This window comes from Manihot esculenta, chromosome 13 (assembly GCF_001659605.2).
Source record: "Manihot esculenta cultivar AM560-2 chromosome 13, M.esculenta_v8, whole genome shotgun sequence".
NCBI classification, from domain to species: domain Eukaryota; kingdom Viridiplantae; phylum Streptophyta; class Magnoliopsida; order Malpighiales; family Euphorbiaceae; genus Manihot; species Manihot esculenta.
This window is the reverse complement of record NC_035173.2, coordinates 30652822-30675383: the sequence shown is the minus strand read 5'-3', so window position 1 is coordinate 30675383 and position 22562 is coordinate 30652822. Positions and strand designations below refer to the sequence as shown.

General features: G+C 31.0%; 1 protein-coding gene and 1 long non-coding RNA gene across 2 annotated transcripts; both read right to left on the bottom strand.

Annotated features, from left to right (window-relative positions):
• Positions 1-4462: 4462 nt before the first annotated feature.
• LOC110630490 lies at positions 4463-6199 on the bottom strand. The gene is made up of 2 exons (XR_002490391.2): positions 5641-6199; positions 4463-4840 (listed from the first exon to the last, which is right to left on the bottom strand). It is a non-coding gene; the product is annotated as an uncharacterized LOC110630490 (long non-coding RNA).
• Positions 6200-10925: 4726 nt separating this feature from the next.
• Positions 10926-19544, bottom strand: LOC110629138 (kinesin-like protein KIN-8B). The gene is made up of 15 exons (XM_021776049.2): positions 18861-19544; positions 18696-18767; positions 18498-18614; positions 18213-18301; positions 17617-17761; positions 17428-17523; positions 15643-15734; positions 14763-15011; positions 14510-14660; positions 14003-14065; positions 13685-13921; positions 13128-13232; positions 12932-13045; positions 11721-12320; positions 10926-11434 (listed from the first exon to the last, which is right to left on the bottom strand). Exons 1-15 carry the CDS (start codon positions 18906-18908, stop codon positions 11201-11203), a joined length of 2412 nt encoding a protein of 803 aa, XP_021631741.1. The 5' UTR covers positions 18909-19544; the 3' UTR covers positions 10926-11200.
• Positions 19545-22562: the final 3018 nt, after the last annotated feature.

Below are 22562 nucleotides of genomic sequence, written 5' to 3'. Positions count from 1 at the left end.
GAATGTTTTATGATGTTTATGTTCAACCAAGCTTAATTAATGATATGTTATGATACCCCATTGGAGTATTTGATGAGGGCTCCAGTGTGTGGTTTATGTTATGTTATGAGTATGCACAGGTTGAGCTTGGTTTATGGAAAGGAAAAGTTTACAGGTTTATGAGTATGTATGATCATGTATGGGATTTGACAGGTTCACAGGTTACATGTCAGGCTTGCTACGGGTCCCGGCGGCCTTAAGCCGATCTGGATTCTAGCGCCGGTAGCGGTCCGATTTTCGGGTCGTTACAATAGTATTATGTTAATCCCTTTCTAGTACATGATCTTAATGTTTAATGATGATTATTGTAAACCAAACTTAATGTATGTATGTTACCCCATTGGAGCATTGTTGAGGACTCCAGTGTGGGTTGTTGATTATGATTATGTATAGTGCATACACAGGTTGAGTTTGGTGATTGAATGGAAAGAAAAGTTCAAAATTTTTATGTATGTTGTTGATCATGTATGGGATTAAACAGGTTCACAGGATGAATGTTTGGCTTGCTATGGGTCCCGGCGGCCTTAAGCCGATCTGGATCCTAGCGCCGGTAGCGGTCCGATTTTCGGGTCGTTACAATATTAATATACAACTCAATAATTATCATAGATCCAAAATTACTCCATACATATTTATAATTCTAACAATACAATAACTATTTAAGAAAATAAACATCAAATCCCTAAGACATGGTTAAATTCTTATTTTAGTATATTTCTCTTACAAAAATTAGGGATCTATTATAACAAAAATAACTCATTGGATAAAACCCCTAAATAAAAAATAATTAACCCATAAATGAATATTTAACACTCCAAAATCTCAAATCATAAAAATTACCATATAATATACTAAGGAAATACATAGAACTTAAGAAATTTACGAAGAAAATGAGAGAAATTTACCTATTAAAACTTGATGCTCAAAAGAGAGGAAAATGAGTTTTAGGTTAGGGTTTTTTATTGAAAAAAATTAAAATAAAAATTTGGGATTTTGGTTTAGATTGAAGGATTAAAATGGAAGATGGAGAGAAGATGAGAGATTAAGAGATTTTTTTTTTTGATATAATATTAAAAAGGAGTACACCTTTCTGCTCTCCCAAAACCAGAGCAAGAATATGAGGATTTAAAATTCTCTTTTTTTTAAAAAAAGAAAAAACTAGTCGGCCCATTTTTTAGTCTTATCTAAAGGGTTTTACAATTCTCTTCCCCTAAAAGAAATTCCGCCCTCGAAATTTACGTATTTGATGAAGTAAACAAGTACAGATATTGAAGCTGCATATCCTTCTCTCACTCCCAAATAGCTCCTCTACTAGAGTGATTGCTCCAACAAACTTTCACCAGAGGAATTATCTTGCTTCTTAAAACATTCTCTTCTCTAGCTCTGGTTCTTCCTCATATATTAAATCTTCTCTCAGCTCAATTGGTTAATTTTGAAGAACATGAGAAGAATCACTTCTAGACCTCTTTAACATGGACATATGAAAAACATCATGAATCTATGATAACTGTGGAGGTAAAGCTAAACAATAAGTAACTGATCCAGTCCTCTCTAAAATTTCATTATTGAATAAATAAGGACTTAGCTGCCCCAAACATCTTTGCACGATTTCTTATGATAGATTCATTAAAGAGTACCAATTAATGAATCTTCCGTACTCCCTTAAACTCTATGAATGAGTGATGGCTGATCCGTATCAAAACAGAAACACAAAAATAGCCACAGCTTTAAATATAGTAAATAATTTAAATATTTACAAATTAAAGAAAGTAATATATTAAGATTAAGAAATAATATTTTATTATGTTAGAACTAATATGAAATTAAATCAAAAGTTTTGAACATATTCAGCAAAATTTTTTAAATGGGTTTATCTAAACTTCTTTAGGAATTTATTTGAATTTTATGCCTAAATTTTAGGCTTTGGTATCATATTGTGTTCATTTTGTTTATTTTGTTTTTTTCATATATATTAAAAAATAATTTTTTTATTAACTTTTCAATTATACTCATTTTAAAAATATTAAATTTTATTAAATATTGCAGTATTTTGCATACTCATTTTAAAAAATAACAATTAATAGAAGATTATATTAAAAATAAAATAAAATTAAATAGACCCATAATAATTAATTTATATGTTAATTATAATGTAAAAAAGGAAGAAATGAATAATAATTTTGAAATAATAAAAAAAATTAAAAATTATGAAATGGAGAAGTATATTTTAGACTTTTTAAGTCTAGCATCTATTTTCTCATTCCACAAAAGATAAAATAAAACTGCAAGTAATAAATACTTTCTAAATAGAATTAATAGTTACCCTAACTAACTTTTAGGACAAAATTTTCTCTCCTGATTTCTTTATTTTTGATATTCTCAGACTCATATATCATTCAGCATCCTCTTTGCTCCTCAACATAAGAGAGATCTCATTGTTATCTTGAAAGTAGGTTTTCTCTCCTTTAAGTGGAGTTGTACATAAATAATATTCATTTTGATTTTTAACAGATATTTAATTGTAGACAGAAGATTTTTTTTAAAAAAAAAAAATTAAATTTATTCTTAAATTATATAATATTGACCGAAAATATCAAATTTAATGTTTTGGTTTAAATTAAACTCTAAATTATTATTAAAAGCCAAATATATATATATATATATATATATAGAGTTTACATTTTAAATTTTTGATAAGTGATAGTTTAATTGAAAAGTAAATTGAAACTGAAAAATAAAAACTGATAGTTCATCAGCAAATTTTGATTTTTTGACCTTTCTTTCTTACATATATTCACTCTTGGTGTTTGTTGTGGTTGAATTTTGTACTTACCGGTTGTTAGACACCCAAAATCATGTTCTTTTTCTTTTTAACTATGCAAAGTTTTGTATTAAAAGCACAATAGGGCAATGCCTACCCTTGGCCACCATAGCCCATCCATTAAACAACCCCACTCAAAGCCCACAAAACCAGCCCATAGACTCATCCCCAACCGAGAGTATTTTGAAAATCCTTTCAAAATGCTCTCAACAATCCACCACCGATAGTGTCGCTTATCTCCTACGGGATTGGTAAGCATACAGAAGGAAGAGCAAAGATAATACACGATGCAACAGCATGGCAAGAAGCCCAACTTCCAAGCAAGAAAAAACTCTTAAGCAACAAAAAAATGCAAAAACCCAAGACTCAGCCACAAAGACTCAACCCATCGAAATCCATTGGGAGAAGAGAACCAGCGTCCCAGCATTTTCAGTCTATTGAAATTGTGGAGGGACCATATTTGAGATAAATTCGCTCTCCGTTGCCTATTCTACTAGTCTTCACAGCAGTTGACAACAAATGATCAGAGTAGAGGGAGCAGTGTTCCACGACCACATGACCAAGCCATCACCAACTCTAGCAGAAACCGAAACCATTAAATGAAAACCCCATAGTAAATTATATTTCATAGATGAGTAGTCTTAAAATTTCTAAAAGGTAAATCTGAATCACAAAGTTTAAATATAATAAAATTACATTTCCCATATAAATTATTTTGAATTTTTTAAGAAAATTCTATATAAATACAATTATAAAATTATTTTTCCTATATAAATAATTTTAAAATTTCTAGATGATAATTCTGTATCACAAAGCTCTCAATAAAAATGTAAGAGAGCAATATCACACCCATAACTTTGAGGAAAAAGAATTTTATTTTTATTTTTTGTATAAAAAAGTTAATATTATTTATTTTTTTAAAAAAAATCTGTAATCTTGTCCTTTACTAGTAATAACAAAATAATATTAATGATTTTAGGAGAGAGAATAATGTTAATATCACTAAATTAACTTTTTGCTAATTGAATTTCTCTCTTTCTCCCGTTCTCCCTTCCCCTTTCACAACTCATATGGTGCTTCTGCTGGAAAGCAATTAACACATTCCCCATAAAACTCCATTACCTCACGGCACAATGTCCAAGAGTTTTAAGTTGAAGATCGAGAGATGAATATCTGTAATTGTGTGCCCTTTTGGACCTTTGACTTTTTTTTATAATTTCTTTTGCCCACTGAATTTTGTTAATACAAGCTTTCTTGCATGGTTTAATTTTATGGATTAACATAGTCAAACTGACAAGATCATTGGCCGGTCCAGCCGGGAGATCCAAATTTCAAAACCCTAGGGTAATGTACAGAAGGCCAGGAATGGTAACAACATCTACTTTCATGAAGAACAGGACAACTACATTCATCATATTAGCTTGCAAGAGTATATCCAACTAGTTATGAACTAAACGAGAGCTCAAAATGCATTTTAAATGCCGCTGAAAAAATCAATTTGAAAAAACTGTTTTCTAAATTATGTTTTAAGAAAAATTTTCTCGATAGTGACTGTTAGCCAGTAAAATAAACATCAATTTTATTGTTTATGTGAAATAAATATGAAAATATTAATTTATTATACAATGACGTAAAAAACCAAACACCTCCTGAATCTCCACCTACTCTTGATATGTACAACTGCTGGCGGCCAAAAACCAAAATAATATCGCAAAGCACACTAAAAATACAAGATATCTACACAAAATTTAAGGGGTGAATTTTGGTACAGAACGGGAGGTAACATGTGATATATTTGGCCCGTTAGAGGGTTCAGTGCGTTGAAAAATATGGTTGAGCAGTGCAGGCCCGAGAGCCATGCCGGCAAACCTAGTACTGTTCCGCCATCACCCATCGTTTTAATGCTACCACTCATCCAGCATTAGGATTCATATAGAACATGCCTTCAAGCATTGCTCCATATTTCCTGTATAAAGAAGGCTAACACAATAGACAAAATAACTTCAGAAACATCTACAATTTTCAGTGATGCGGTTCCTAAGATTGGATCTGCTAGAAAACACGCATAAATGGGCGAGACCTAAAGATGGATAATAAACTCATTCAGCTACAATTAATTAGGTAAAATATAGCTGCTGAACAAGGATTGTGAATGGGAGCAATTTAAAATAGAAGAAAAAAGGTAATACAGAGATTCATGAGTTCAAATCATCCACAACCAAAGATAATTGCCGAGCAATTTATAAAACTATTGTTATATAATATACAAGATGATTCATGGGTTCATGTTCCTCCAGTTAAAATATGCCCAACTGGCCAAGACAAAATGTTAACCAAGGCAGTTCAAATTAATGTTCATCGGAAAACCAACACTAGAGGACCTTCCTATTAAAAAGGAAGAAAGATCCCCCAGATTTAAAACCCAGTGAGTTCTACAAATATGGTGACTGATCTAACTAGCAGAGATCAAATGGATCGGGTCAATCAGATATGGAAAAACATGAAAAATTAGTAGATGGCTTAAACCATCGCTATTGAACGAGCTTCTTGAAACAGATATTTTTTCTTATGAAAAATGAGATCCAATTGAAAACCTTGTTTGGATTTCAAAACCAAGGAAAGCATCTAAATACTAAAACAATTAAATTAACCCAAAACAAGAAGCTTATCCTTTCCTTCCATTGCTTACCAATAGTGACAAATCTTAAGCCTCGAATCTAGATATAAACAATTTATCGTTAAAAAAATGAAATGAAACCGTGTGAAACAGATTGACATACCAATAAATCACAAACTAACAAAGATCTTGTGCATCTTTGATTAAGCCAGTTTTGAACATCGATCCCCTTCAGTGTTTATAGCTCGATGAATGCTTCAAATAGTAATCCTTCTATGCAAAGTCTAGACCGTATAAACATCAAGATGTCAAAAAGCCACGAAAAGGGTTTGAATACCAAACCAAGCAATAGATCAGAAGAATAGGTTTCAACCGACTTTTCAGTGGCTTTAAATGGTGTCAATAGCTCATCAAGATCTCCCAATTCACGCAAGCCACCTACGAAAGCTTCCATGCTCGGTATAATATAGCCTCTTGTGCATCATCAAAGTGGAAAAGGACTTTGCAGGGAAGGATTACTGGATGAAGCGCTCATTCATGCTGCCGAAAAACCAAAACAACACAGTAGGGGACAGAAACAAAACCCTAGATACAAATTCCCAGTGAAAGATACGTATTTATAGGGGAGGCTCTTGCACGGGTAGGGTTAAGTCACGAGCTAATAAAACGATGTAACCTTGGATCGAGATAGATCTAGATCTAGAGATAGAGAACGTGACAGTTACAGTAAGTACCTTTTTTTTCTTTTTTTTTTTTAAAAAGTATGGTGAATTTATTTTACGAGTATTAAGATTTAAAATTGTAAATAATAAAGCTAAATTAAAAAATTTAATAATAAATTTATTAAAAAAAAGTTATAATTTAATTTTTAAATATTATCATTATTAATAAATCAGTCTCTTTATTTATAAAAATTTATTAAAATATTTTTATTTTCTCGTTCCGTAAAAAAAAACCTATCTTTTCATCAATTTTTAACGTTAAAAATATAACAAAAAAATTAAATTACTCTCTTCCTCCTTCTTTATTGATTTTTTTCTTTTTTCTCTTTTTTTTATTTTTTTTTCTTTTTTTTTATTTTTTTTTCTTCTTTTGAGGAAGAATTATTTTATCGATAAAAATAAATAATAAAAATTTTTTAATAAATATAAAAAAAGATTATGATATTTTAACAGATATAAAAAAAATAAAAATGTTTTAATAGATTTTTAAAAATATAGGGACTGACTTGTTAATAATAACAATATTCAACGACTAAATAAGGGGTTTTATTTGAGGGTAAAATTGAATTTAAAAATTTTATCTTATTTTTTATCTATTTTTAACGGAAAAGAGGACGGAATGACTATTTCGTTGATAGAAAAAAAATTATGTTTTAATAGATTTCTAAACTTAGAGAGACTGATTTGTTAATAATGACAATATTCAGATACTAAATTATAAAGTTTCAATTTATTAAATTAAAATTTTGAAAAATTATTATTTCTAAATAAGAAAATAAAATTATATTTTTTATAATTGTTTATAACTTATTATTTGATGTTAGAGGCATATAAGGTGTTATAAAATATTAAAAATTAATTTTTACATTTAAAATGTTATTTTTCTTAAAAATAATTATAATGACGGATGTATTTATAAAAGAATATATTAAATACTTAAAAATTTTCATTTTTTTTTCTTTTTATATAATTATATACGTATTAATATGTTTATGGTTTTTGTTTTGACATTTAGCTTTTATGCATTTTATGGATAAAAAGTTATTAAAAATATTTACATATCAAGGGTTCAAGGTACGTTGTTTTATGAAAAAAATATTTTTTATATTTTTTGATATGTGAAATATTTAAAAAAATATATTTTTGAATGAAAAAAATAAATTATTTCAAAAAAAATAACTTTCTCTTTTTAATCTGCACTTTAATATTTTTATTAAAGTTTATGTATATAAATATATTTTTTAAATTAAAATTAAATAATAAAAAATTAATTATTTTATTAAATTATCATAAATCAGTAAAAGCATTGCTCGTCTACGACCCCTCTAACCACTGCAAATCCAACTTGATTTATCATCTTTAATACCTTACATTCACAAGTCACGTCTTGTGTCATGTGTCTTGCATCTGTAAGACGCTAGATATGGTTTAGTTATCAAACTCTATCATTGTAAAAGAGCATACAAATTATGATGTCTAACTTTGGATAATGGTTAAAAAGTTGAATTTATCCTTAAATTATATAATAAAAATCGAATATTTCAAATTTAAATTTTTATTTTAAATTTATTTTTAAACTAATATTAAAAGGCCAAATAAAATTATTAGTTGTTATAATTTTAAAGTGTGAACTACATACTACTTAGTTTATTTGATCTTATTTAACATTTTAATAATAATTTATGAATAAAATTGAACTATAAAATAAAATTTCAGTATTTTGACCCTTAATATATAATTAGTTCATGGAAAAATTTAGTTTGTATGCCTTCCAACACTTATCTTGTCCTGTAAAGCTATTACATAGTTATTTTTATATAAATTAAGCCTCCATTTGTTTTATAAAAAATATTTTTCAAGAAAATATTTTTCAAGCCGTACGTGCCGCTTCAATAAATTTATTTCTCTCTTTATCCACCATATCTGCATAAAGTAGAGAGTGAGTAAGTAAAATAGTGTAAAGGTAAAGGTAAAGGTAGTAAAAGTAAAATACTCTGCTTTGTAAAAAAGGATAGGATCATTCGAGGGTTCCGTTGATTAGATGGCCGAGTCAACCGAGTCTGTTCTGCTTGGTAATGACTTTGTCATGAGAGGATGGCATTTCTCGCCGTCACGGACACCCAAAGGCGAAGGATGAAGAACTTATTTTTTCAACATTTCAGGAAAAAGAAGATTTGATCAAAAAGGCTTTGGCGCTTCTTCCTGCTGAAAAACCAAAACTCTTTGTTTTTTTGGTACCCAGTTAATACAACTGGGAAAAGAGGGCTACACTCGACTTAATATTGTTATTGAAGTAAATAAAGTGAAAAGTCACCAAAATTCTCTAGCTATTGGAGTGCAGTTGGACGATTGACAGCTTGTGGAATCTGAGGACTTCAACAAAGAACGGGCAATTGGGAATCGAAGATCTGCCTTCAACTGTTCCTCGTATACCATGATGATATCTTTAGTAGGATCTGGTCATCTATACAAACATTTGGATTTGGAGCATAAATTCAGAAGATCTCTCGGGAGATCTGGTAATCATCATGTAAGCGATCTACGTCCCTTTCAGCATTATATCATTCACCAGAAGGGTATCGTTATCATGGACTGCCCTCAACGAAACTATGGGAGCTGGAGCACGAATGGGTCACCGGAGAGAGAGCTAAAGCTTGAACCACCATCAGAATAAGAAGAAGAAGATGAAAAAGACCTAAAAGTATGTATGAGTTACCTTTAAAAAACGCAAGTTAGAGACTGAGAGTTTGAGTGTTTTTAGAGCAGAAGGAAGCAATTGAGAGCAAAAATGATGATCATAGGAGAAAGGGAGATTTTATATTGTTGTTTCGACGACTTGTTTAAATGCAGTTCATAAATAAAATTGAACTACATAGTTTTTTTTATATAAATTAAGCCTCCATTTGTTTTATGAAAAATATTTTTCAGGAAAATATTTTTCAAGCAGCACTTACCGCTTCAATGAATTTGCTTTTCCCATATCTGCATAAAGTAGAGAGCGAGTAAGTAAAATAGTGTAAAGGTAAAGGTGATAAAAGTAATGAGGATTATCTGAGGGTTCCGTTGATCGGATGGCCGAGGCAATCGAGCCTGTTTTGCTTGGTAATGACTTTGTCATGAGAGGATGACATTTCTCACCACCACGGATACCCAGAGGCGAAGGATGAAGAACTTATTTTTTCAATATTTTAGAAAAAAAAAAAAGATTCGATCGAAAAGGGTTTGGCACTTCTTCCTGCTGAAGAACCAAAACTCTTCATTTTTTTAGGTACCCAGTTAATACAACTGGGAAAAGAGGGCTACACTCGACTTAATATTGTTATTGAAGTAGATGAAGTGAAAAGTCACCAAAATTCTCCAGCTATTGGGGTGCAATTGGGCGACTGACAATTTGTGGAATCTGAGGACTTCAACAAAGAACGGGCAATTGGGAACCGAAGATCTGCCTTCAACTGTTCCTCGTATACTATGATGATATCTTCAGCAGGATCTGGTCATCTATGCGAACATTTGGATTTGGAGCATAAATTTGGAAGATCTCTCGAGAGATATGGTAATTGTCATGTAAGCGATCTACATTCCTCTCAGTCAACATGGATGAGATATCATTCACCAAAAGGGTATCATTATCATGGATTGCCCTCAACGAAACTATGGGAGCTGGAGCACGAATGGAATAACCAGAGAAAGAGTTGAAGCTTGAACTACCACCAGAATAAGAAGAAGAAGATGAAAAAGACATAAAAGTATGCAGGAGTTACCTTTAGAAAATGCAAGTTAGAGACCGAGAGTATGAGTATTTTTAGAGCAGAAAGAAGTAATTGAGAGTAAAAATGATGATCGCAGGAGTAAGGAAAATTTTATACTATTGTTTCGACGGCTTATTTAAATGCAGTTTGAGAAGCAAGGCAAAGTATCATTTATGACTAGTGCAGGCGAAGAGACGTTGATATAGAGAATCAATTCAAGTATGCCATGCATCCAAAATCATAGACAACAACTATAAACTTCAAATCTAAAGAATCGAAAATCGATGAGGGACTTCTAATATGATATAATATGATATAATAATAATAATAATAAACAAATGATATGATATATGCAATTTGATGTGCGAAAACGAAAGTAACACATTAGTGTAAGTGCCAAGTTTTTAATATTTTAACATTATTTCATTATACTTTGAATTACCACCAAAATGTCCCTTGAACATAAATTTGTATTTGATTAAGAACTTCCCACAACATAAATTTTCGAGGTAAACATGAATTTTATTTTATTTTATTTCTTTTTGTGTATGATTTTTTAAAAAAAGTCGAGATTCTCATTGCAGCATTATTAAATTTCGATAACCATTTTCTTTTTCTACCGTGAAAGAGTTTGTATTTAATTTTGCCGTTTATGAATTTATGTTACTCATCAAGTTTGTCTGGTCTTTTATTATTAAGCTAGACAGTGATCAACCTAAGGGACTGGTTGAGGTTACCATCCCATTTAAAATTTAATCTTTAAGTGGAAATAGATTAAATATAAGTTTGTTTCTAATAGATTACCATGTTTAATTCTTCTATATTTTTATAAAAAATTTAAAAGGTTAATCTTACTTTTTAAATGTAAACTTTGACGCTGCCTAAATATAAATGTTGCATCAAGCTAGACACTATTCTTGAACGGTCCCCAACTGGGAGATCCGAATTGCAAAAGGCTGGTGAAATGTAAAGAAAAGTAATGGTAAGAGCATATACTTGCATTACAAACAAGACAAACTGCATTCAACTTGCTGCTCTCCAACTAATTACAGACTAAATCTCCATCTCCTTCCTCTGAATGGAGGAACAAAAGAATCAACTGCTGCCTGCCCTACGCTCACAATATTACTATGCTACACTTGATATGTACAACTGGTGATAGGCAAAAAAAAAAAAAAAAAGAAGCATACCTGCCAAAAATACAAGACATGACATCTACACAAAATTTAAGGGGTGGATTCTGGGGTCTGAACTAGGGTTTACAAAAGAGATTTTTCTCTGGAGTAGCAAATGAAGGAACACGTAATATATTTGGGCCACTAGGGGTTTCAGTGTGCTGAAAAATATGGCTTGTGCTGTGCAGCTCTGAGAGCTGTGCTGAGAAACCAAGGGCTGTTCGGCCATTACCCATCATTGTTTGGCTATCACTTACTCCAGCATTACGAGTCTCATAGAGATGTTTCCTTGAAGCATCGTTCCACATTACCTGTATGAGAAGGCTATTACAGATCAATGCTTGAACTTCAAAAACATCAAAAGTTTTCAATGATATGGCTCCTAAGATCAGAAATGCTAGAAAACACGCATAATGAACAAGAACCAGAGATGGATAATAATCTCATTCAGCTAAAATTACTTATTAGTTACAAATAATTTTAGCTGCTGAATCATGTTTGGGGATGGGAGCAATTTATAATGGGAGGGGGAGGGGGAGGGGGAGAGGACGAGGATAATGTGCACACAGAAACTAGCAATAATGATTGAATCCGTACCTTACGATGCCGGCTTAAATCAGCACTGGGAGATGAAGCTGATGGGGAGCCTTCACTACAAGGGGAAGCCCAAGTTCTCAACTCTGGGCATGAACTGCGCAAATTTTGAGGAAGCTTAGCAGGTGTGCCAAACCAGGAATCTGGGGCACTACCAATCCAATGATTAGTGCTCTTCCTCAGACTCAGATATGCAGGAGGTGATTGATCATGAGACAGCATGTAATAGGAACTATGGTGCTCTTCTCTGCAAAAAGTACCACTTGGATTCCAAGGACCCCTGGAAAATGAACTTGAACCAAAATCTTGATAGTGTTGGAAGATGCAAGATCTAGAAATCGATTGACCAGAGCACTGACTATATCCCTTTGGGGCAAATCTGTCAAAAGTAGAAACCGAGTACTTATCTGAAATTGCAAGACGAGGCATCATTGTCCAATCTTCAATTATTATTCCATGTTTAGCTGCAAAGTCCAACAAATGCTTCTCTTCAAGTCCTAATCCCATGAGCATGTTCCACAACTTTCTTTGTGCTTCTCGTTGGTTGTGAATTATTTGATCCCTCATTGCCATTTCAAACTGAAGCTCCGTGTTAGCCATTCCCTATATTGTAGCATTTGTTAAGTAAAAGCAATTTACAAAACCCTTCATATAGCATATATGACATGATGACTAATGGGTTCACATTCCTCATTAAAATGCCCTAATAACAAAATGTAAACCATGACAGTTCAAAGTCATTGTTCAGGGGGAAAACCAACATTAGAATAAGAAAAATGTCTTGACAAAAGTGAGCATACACTTGTACGCTCTTGGTTCAAAGCTTCAAATTTTAATAACATCTTGATATCTCATTTTTGTATAGGCTTCATTTGAAACGATTCATTTTGCCAGAAACTAATTCAAATGAATACTTATATAATCATGCATGATTTTTATTTTTGAAATGAAAAGTTTTTCAAGTTAGAAAAGACGAATACTTTCATTTCAAACAAGAAAATTAATAAAAAAAAATCAATTAAATTGAATTCTTGAAAAATTTTAAATTCCAGACAAAGGGATATTCATTTCCAAAGACTATCAATTGGTGACTACTTTACTAATGATATATTTGCAACCTACACTTATGTTAAGATTATGATACAATTAAAAACAATCCAATTTGCACAACACTCAATTCCATGCAAATAGATTCCTGCATAGCATTTACTCACCAGAAGCCTGTATTGATTAAGAATCCGCAAGTAGGTTTTATTTCCATTCTTACTAATGGCTTTATCAATCATATCTTGGAGTTGGAATCTATGCTTCTCATTTTCTTCAATTTCCTACAAAGAGATGAAGTTGATGACATGATCAAAAACCAACAAAATTTGGGTCCTATAACCTGAGTACAAGCAAAGACTTCACCTTTTGGTAATTGATGCCAACCTCATCATTGTCACGAATGTTGTCAAGGATGACTTTTTGTCTAGCTATCAAAGCCTCTATAACTGATCCTTCCTTTTCAATAGCCTAATAGATAAGAGAAGGTTAAATCAGAGTATTTCACTATTACAATGAATTATAAATAAAGAAAGACTATTATTGTTCTTTTCTTGACAGCTCGCAATAGAAGATATACTATTTAAACAACTCATGGACTATCCACGAGTTCCATTCCCATATTTCTTACCTATAAACTGTTCCATCCTTCAAAAGGAGAAACAATTATTAAATATTCTCCAATTCAATCAATAATCTATATCCCAGGCTGCCTAGCTATTATAACCATATAACATATTTGAAGAAAATGTCTCTAAACTGCAATTAAATATGATCCCACTAAGTGCTAAGTAAATGGAATGAAAATATCTAAACTCCAATTAAATATGACCCACCTAAGTGCCAAGTAAATGAAATCAATAATTCTTGTATCACTGTCCTAGATATAGTCATGTGATTGAACGATGCTGTCAACACCTTACCTGTTGTTTTGCTATTGCATCATCAAGATGTTGGAGTTCAAAGCGATTACGAAGATTAGTCTCCTCAAGTTCAAATAATGCCTTCTGTAAGTTTATACGTTCCTGAACATTTTCACTGGTTTCACGACTTAAAATGTCCAACCAAGAAAGCTCATCATCTACAGATTTTTCAGCAGGTTTGACACTTAGTTGGGATTCCTTTTCAGCCAATTCTTTTCTCAAACGGCAAACCTCAATCTGTACAATCAAGCATGTTACATTCTGATCCAAATTAACTGCCAAGTGAATAATACAAATAAAATACATGCAACAGCTTACCTGAAGACCATCAATCATCCTCTGGTAATCTGACACATGGGTATCAATTGTGCCAATATTTTTCTGAGGAAAAAATAAAGAAATTGCAAACTTCTGTGAGAGATGGTGCCAGCCAACCCAGTGGTGCATAGGGAAATAGAAAGGGAAAAGAAGGAAGAAGAAGATAATGAAGAAAAAATGGCATATTCAATTAAGAATAACCATGTTTCCACTTTGTAAAAGAGGAGGGTTAACACTCCAATCTTATGTTTGGAAATCTTATCAGCCGACTATCAGAAGAATAGAGAAACGTGCAAAAAGCAAAGGATGATCCAAAATGAAGTACACAAGAGGACAAAATATGTATATTTTATTTGAAAGAACTATGTTCATGCAAGCGCAAGTGCAGTTGTTGATTCACTTTTTTTTTAAAAAAAAAAAAAACACACACACACAAATAGCCATCATCAGATCTATTTGATCTCAACAGTTCTAATGAAATACTTTCCTGGATAAACATAATCTCACCTGAATATGTGTCTTGATTTCCTTTGCTCGGTCAGCATACTTCAAGGTATTTATGGTATGATGATACTGATTGTCCGCAGGGGATATTGTAGCAACCATGACAGTCTGAGAATTGCCACTCAGACCATCTTTAAGTATACGTGTTAGTTTGCTGTAAAATACTGATATTAGCTCCACTACCACAAAGGACTTGGACTATATCAACTTTTATATGCCCTTCAGCAAAAAAATAAATAAAGTTAACAAAAGATACCTATTGCGATATGGAACATAAGCAAGACCCTTCTTGTGTTGTTTCCCCAAGGCGTTAATGCAGTTTGCTAAAGCAAGAAGGGAACGGTTAATATTAGCACCATCCCTTAGCTTTTGTCCTCCACTATTTGTCTCAGAAGCTCTTTCACTGCCAGCAAGATCCACAAGTGCAAGTTTGCCTCGCATGACCTGATTTTGATACTTGTTTCTCTGCTTTCTTTTCACGATTATCTCTAAAACAGCATGTGATCTGGTTACATGAGATATAATTTCATCACATGGCACAGAAAAGGCTAAATGTAAAATAAGTTTCCAATGCAGTAGTTTACAAACTTTTCCCTTAACAATGTACTGACACATCTATCTGATTTTTAATCATTAAATTGCAAAAGTTACTATTTTTCTTTTAATAATTACTCTTAAAACACGGTTAGTAAGAAATAGAAGTTGGAAGACCAACCATTTGATAATAGTATAGATAAAAACTATTCACGTGACCCTCACCAACAAGCCTGAGCTTTTAGGTTGAGCGGTTTCTTGAAATGGTAGCAGAGCATCTCAGACCAAAAGGTTCAAGTTCAAATTCTATTTCAATATTTCAGTATAAAGTAAAGTGGGCTTGTGATTGTTCACGCTTCAAGCCCAGTAGACATTCACGTGCGGTAGCATATTAGAAATATAAAACTATTCTTGTAGCCCTTGCCTGGAAATATGAGATTTTCGATGGGGTCATTTCTTGACATTATGATGAAGTAAGAAGTATCTTAATAGAATATACTCGTTAGAAGGTTTTAATATTCACATGCAACAGAATTATAGTATTGGAAATCAGAAGGTTAATTTGAGAGCAAACATGTGATTGAAAAAGGATAATTACAAACCGAGACGATGTTGCATTAGCCTCTGTACTTTCTGTTTTCCGTCTACTATTTCCCAAGTTCAATAATTCAAGAATCTTATCAGCTGAATGCACCTGAGATAACAGAAAACATCATCAAGGACCGATAAGCACCTCAACATCCTGCATGTATGGAAATGTCCCAGGGAACAAAGCAGAGAAGTGACGTAGCTTTTAATAGAAATCATAAAACACCAGTTTTTTAGTTTAAAAAATAATACAACACAGTGAAACAAAATAGTTAAACCAATATGTGAATATAAGATCTAGTTCTATTACAGTGTACTCTGCAAACTGCAACATACAACAACAGAAAAACTAAAAATATCATTTGGTTTGAGAACTGAGATTTCATCCTCAGCATGTTCTGGAGAATTTGCTACAGATTTCTTTCAGAATAGTTTTAGGAGCGATCAACTTTATCCAGGTTACACAAAAAGATTTTTGAAAAAAAGCTTCAATTATCTGCAGCTTTAATTACAATAAAGTATAATAGAATGTGTTGAAACTTTTGATCGAACATCCATGCTCCAGCTGTTAGGTTGATAAGTGGCCCAGTGACAAAACAAGATTAAAATAAAAAGTTTTAATACCCGAAGAGAAAAATGTTATCTTCATAAATTGGTTCATATTAAAGGTATAAATCATCTAATCACCAGTAAATAACGCGCAACCAAAATGATATCCTGATTCCTGAAACACCAGTGAATCAATTAGAAAGCCCATAAGGTGAAAATTCATTAAAGCTTGACCAGTTCATGAGCCTATTGCTAAACATGAAAACTAGAATTCTAGCAAAAGAAACTAAAGTGGTCCGTCAGTAGCACTTCCTCCACCAACCTCAGCAGCTCAGTCATTAGGCAAGGTTTTAACCTAGAGTTGACAAAGGATCCATACAACTGGACCTTAAAAGTCCAAGAATTTTTACAAGCTATGTGAAATGCGTATAGAGAACATGGTACAGTTAAATTGTCATATATATAATTTTTAAGACATTTTTAAGCTTAAAATTCAAATGGCAAGCTCTAAAAATAACTTAGTAATCAATATGAGAATAACTTCAATCATATAATAATTCAACAATTTAATTTATATTTCAAAGTATAAATTTTGAAAGTCATAAATGAAAGTCATAATTCAACAATAATTGTGTCATGTACTTTTAACAACAATATATAAAACAGTAGTTTATATCCATCATAATGATAATATTTGCATACACATAAGATCATAGTCTGTAGCAAATTAGGAGTTACAGACACAATCTAATAGCTCTTAAGTAAACAATTCAGCACCTAAAATTTGAAACTTGAAAGAAATAAGAAAAGGTAGAAGAGTGACAAAATAATAACAAACTGAACAAGAGCAGCAAGAGCTTTCACAAATGAAAAAGACAGCAAAAATTCAAAAAGGTAAAATTTAACTATTTAAAATTATAGATTGATATTAGCGTTTGAAAAAATCAATTTCAATATGAGTTTATCTGACTTTGGTTTTATATATAATTTGAATCATTCACATATTTTTAACTCACAAAATCATAATCTTAGAAATAAGCTTGCAAATTTAATAACTACTATTAGTTGTAATCTAAAGCACATAAAACCCACCCAACAATCGCAAGAAAGTACATAACCGCAAAAACATAATGCTGCAATTGACTGGCTAAGCTACACATAGTGCATTTTATGCTTTTGCATGAAAAACAAAATTCACGTGATATATGATGAAACAATTGGTTAATTAAACAAGAAGGATGAAAATGAACCTTGATGCACCTCAGACCAACAACAATTATTCCTTTCTCTGGATCCTCACGTAGTTCCAAATGACCTGATGATTTCTCAAGTAAATCATAGATAACCTAAATTTGAAAAATCAAAGGTTAATAAGTTGATAATAAACAATAAGATAACAGACAAGTTTCTACAAACTTCATTTGAAAAAGACAACCTACCTCATTGTACACTTCAAGGTAGGAACAAGAGACTTCAAATTGATCAGAGTTCTTGTCCTTTTCTATAAGAGTAAATATTGTATGCAAACTGAGAACCATAAGTCCAGGATCTTCTTGGGTCCCAACCATTGTATATGTTTTACCACTGAAGAATATGAGAAGTAGAAGAATTAGATTGCATATAATTATTTAAATAAAAAAGCAAGTTAAAGATGGAAAGAACAGGCAACGATATATCTCAAAAGAATGTGAAATAAAAGCATTTCATCATTTAGAACGCCAGGCATTGACCACACCACAACTAAATACTTCTCCCTCACTCCCACTTCATGATTTACAGAAGAATCTGACATGTCAATTTTTTTTCCATTATTTGAGAAGATGAATGACACAGCAACAAAGATTCCGAAATGTCAACCAAAATCTTAAGGCCTGCCATTGATCTGTTCAGCGGCATAAAGCCTGAAGAGAGGCTCACACATCAAGGAAAATATCATAATCATATTGAACTAAACATCAACTTAGAAAATTATACACGTAATGCTAAATGAAAATGCACAAGCTGTAATGATTAAAAAGCACATCTCGTTCAATACCTTCCGGTTGAACCATAGGCAAAGATGGTAGCATTTAGACCTTGAACAACCCCAGATATTATAGAAGATATACCTCTTTCGTATACATCCTGCACATACAAAGCACAGTTGAACAAATCATACAACAAATAATCCCAAAACAACATCAAGATCGGCTAACAAATACTTTATTTGGTTTTGTAGCTTTTCACCAAAAAATAACAAAAAATTTCATTTTATATGATCTATAGATTTCAATAACATCCAAAGACAAACTTTTCCAGCAAGTGAACAAACACGATATACCAAATTTGTACAATGAGGAGCAAAGGCGTGATCAAAACGATATTTCTTCTCCTTGGTTCGATTCTGTATGCGATCGAGGTAGTCCTTCGAGAGGTCAGGATCCAGAATAATCACCTCCTACCAAAATTCACACGTTCCCTATAAAAATCAAAATCAAATAGAAAAAATATACATATACATAGACATTAAAAATCACACCTTATTGTCATTAACACGAACAATGTCTCGACCACGCTCTCTCTCCTTTAAAGGTCTGCACTTGACAGCAACCTGCAAGCAAAAAACAACAGAAATTCTAAGCCCAAATTATTTTTTACTATAAGAAAGTCCAATTAAACACCACGAAGTATACGAAGGGCTAACCGTGAGGGTTGTGGTTCTCTTAGCAGCTGGAGCTCTAATGCTGGGCATTATTAAAACACCATTAAACAATCAATTGAAAAACTTGGAAGCTCGCATTACCAGCTTGAAAAGCCAAACAAGTCAAAATCAAAATGTGTAAAAAGTCTCCTATCCAAAAGCCCTAGCAGTGAAAAATTGAAACAGAAGCTAAATCTCTGAGAACGGATCAATAGAAACTTCAAATCATTCCCTGAGACAACACATTCGAAAATAACAGAAACATTAACGCATTCTTGAGATTCTACAAGCTCACATTGCCTCAAAAACCGTTAATAAGAGAAAAAAGAGACAGAAAAACAGTCTACTGAGAAACACAAGAACGCGTTTTTGCGGAGAAGAAAGAGTAATAAGAAAATGATTGAAATATTGTGCGTGAGTGAGAGAGAAAGAGAGGAAAGATACGGTGGTTGGTGGTGTACGGTAGTTGTAGTGTAGTGAGTGGCATGTAAGGCGGGTAATGACTAATGAAAGAGAAGACGAAGAGGAAGGGAAGAAGGAGCAGGAGGAGGTGGTGGAGGAGAAAAAGAGAAAATTTTGTTTGTACGTAGTGTACAGGGTTGTGGAATGATCCTGATTGTTGGATTTGAATGGAGGGTGGAGGGGATTTTTGACATTAAACTTTGGAGGGATGATCATGATTCATGATGGTTTGCTACCGTCTTTTGGTTCTTAAAAAGGACGTTTGGGACACTTGGGACCAATAAATTTTCAGCCAGGGGAAAGTTATTTCAGTTTTGTGCTAAGAAATTGGGTGGCAAATATGCTACTAATTATTATTTTCCTTATATGAATACGATTATTTCTTTTTTATTTTATAAAAAAAAATTGTACAATAAAATTAGAGTTGGCTGAATTTACTATTTACCTTTTTATTTTTATAAAATTATAAATATTTAATCAAACAATTCAATAATTCTTCTTACCTAAAACAATTCTGAATTTGATTGGCAAATTAAAACAACTCTACAAAAGGAGACGCTCTGCCTTTTAGGTCAATAATTTGAAAGTATAATCAGGCATTGAAAATTTTAATTTTTGTGATTCATGTTTAAAATAATTTGAATATTCAAATTAAATCGTAATTAATTTTTAAAATGTTATAATATAGGATTCGCTTAATAACGGAAATCAATTTTATTATAAAAAATAAAAATCAAATAAAGTGCAAATAAAGTTGGTAATAAAATTATTATTATTATTATTATTATGAAGTTGATAATAGTATGGGGATGAAAGCGGGTGAGCAATCAAATCTGATGAGCAACCGGTGGATGAGAGCCCACGAATGGCCGCTATCTTAATTATAATAAGCATGGGCATTTAGAGAAACCATCACCAACCCTCCATGACCTGAGAATTATGCATCTTCTCTCGTCCTCATCATCACTCCTTCTACCCATACACACAAGAAATGCAAACCTCAGCTATTCATCAATGATCTCATTAACACTTGTTTTTTTAATAATAATTATAAATACATTAAATATTAAAAATTAATATTAAATTAAACTAATTTTTTAAAAAGTAATCAATTTCTTTTTAAATTTAAGTATGCCGTTAATAGAAAAAATAACAAACATTTATAGATATATTAATTAAGAGTTTTAAAAAAAAAATTAAATGCATTTAAATAAATATGAAAAATCTCAATTTCTATTTTTTTAATTTTTAATTTTTATTTTTAAAAAAATTAAAAAAATTATAATAAAAAAAAACTACAAGCGTTGAACCAGGAATAACAAGAAAATAAAGAAAGAGTACAAATAAGACAGTGACAGAAACGCAAATTAAACATGAAAATAAAATCTTTGGAAAAATAAGAAAGAAAATAAAATATAAAAAAAATAGAAAATAAAAAAGAAAATATGTAGGGTAATGCTGACAGTCAAATTCACGTTGATTGTCCAGAAATCAGGGATCATAAACCTGCAAAATCAAAATCTAGGCAGATAAATTTAACACAAACACCCATTTCTCATGACTCCTGATGTTGACGTGTGCTATGGTATCGTATGCAATCGGACGTACCATATCAATTCAACATATTAATATTAATTAGAAAGTGCACTCTCTTTTATTTTTTATTTTATTTATAAAAAATAACCGTCCAATACTTTTTATTTTATTAATTAAAATATAATAATATTATTAATTACTATATATTATTTTAATTAATAAAATAATGAGCGTTAAACTGTTATCTGTCTAACTTATTGTTGTTAGCTTTTTTTTTTATTATTTATTTATTTATTTTAAAAGAAAACATGTGTGAAAAGTAGAGTGGTTGTTTGTCCACATAAATGAGAAATTAATTATTTTTGGAAGCCACGTACTTCTTTACTGTTCATTGCGCCAAACACGTCTTATCCTCCAGCTGTTATTGGCTTTTAGAAACTCCTCCCGAAGCTTATAATTCAGACTATAAATTCCTATTTCTCAGTCTTATTACGCGCGCTTATAAAAATTATATTCAAAATTTATTTAATTAATATATTAATAAAAAATATTTTTTATATTATATTTTATCTAATTTATAATTTTTATTTATTTATTTTTCACATAAAAATATAAATTTTTTAATTTTTTAAAAATAAAATAAAGTAATTTTGATTTTAATATAAAAGTGGTTGGTTAGTTTTTTTATTAAGAAAATAAAATATAAAATATTTTAAATTTATTTAAATACATAAATCACCATATTAAATTTGTGCGTGAAGTATAAAATCAGTTGTTAAAGATAACGGTTATCTCGCTTACCTAAAGAATATTTTTTACCATATCAGAGCTGACCATTTGGTCGATTTAGTTTAAAATCGAACTGAACCGAATAAATCGAAAATCAAAATTTTAGTGTTTATAAAAATCAAACCGAATCGATTTTGATCAGAAATCGAATCGAATCGAATCGGTCTGATTCAGTTCGATTCGGTTCGGTTTGATCGGTTTCGACTTTTAATAATTTTTTTATTTTTTACACCTTAATTGTAATATTTTAAAATTTAATTAAAATATTTTAATCTTAATATGATTTAATTTCTCTATATTATTGAAAAAACATATTATTATCACTAATCGGTTCGGTTCGATTTTTTCGATTTTTTTCTGATCAAAATCGAACCGAACCGAAATAATTAAAATTTCTGAAATTAAAAACCGAACCGAATTGAAATATATAAAAAACCAAACTAATTTTCAAATCGGTTCAGTTCGATCAATTTTTTCAGTTTGAATCGAATACTGCTCACTCCTATACCATATCAAAAGATGGAAAGATAAATTGATAGATAAATGCAAATGAATTTAAATTTTAGATTTTATAAGTTATAAATAATTATTTATATATTTTAATATTAAAATAGAAAATCGATTATTGGTTTTTCTTTTTAAAATTTAACCACTTCATTAATTAAGAATTTTTCAAAGAAAATAAAAAATTACATCAACTTTTTAGATTTCTCTAATATTAAGTTAGATTTATTTACATAAATAATCAAAGATTTTAAAATTATAATTAATTATAAATAAATATTAATAATTTTAAATTTAGAAAATTCAATTAATGCAGTCAAAAGTGAAGGAAACTTAAATTTTAAACATGGAACTATCTAATAATTCTCTAATGTTAATAAGTTATTAATAAGACATATGCAATGATTTTAAATT

What these genes read in the sequence shown, in the direction of transcription:
- LOC110629138 (XM_021776049.2), bottom strand. Translation starts at nt 18,908, where the DNA reads ATGCCCAGCATTAGAGCTCCAGCTGCTAAGAGAACCACAACCCTCACG. An exon ending in ACCTTGAAGTGTACAATGAG is followed by an intron (nt 17,524 to 17,616) that starts GTAGGTTGTCTT and finishes TTTCAAATTTAG; the next exon opens with GTTATCTATGATTTACTTGA. An exon ending in TTAATCAATACAGGCTTCTG is followed by an intron (nt 12,321 to 12,931) that starts GTGAGTAAATGC and finishes GCTACAATATAG; the next exon opens with GGAATGGCTAACACGGAGCT.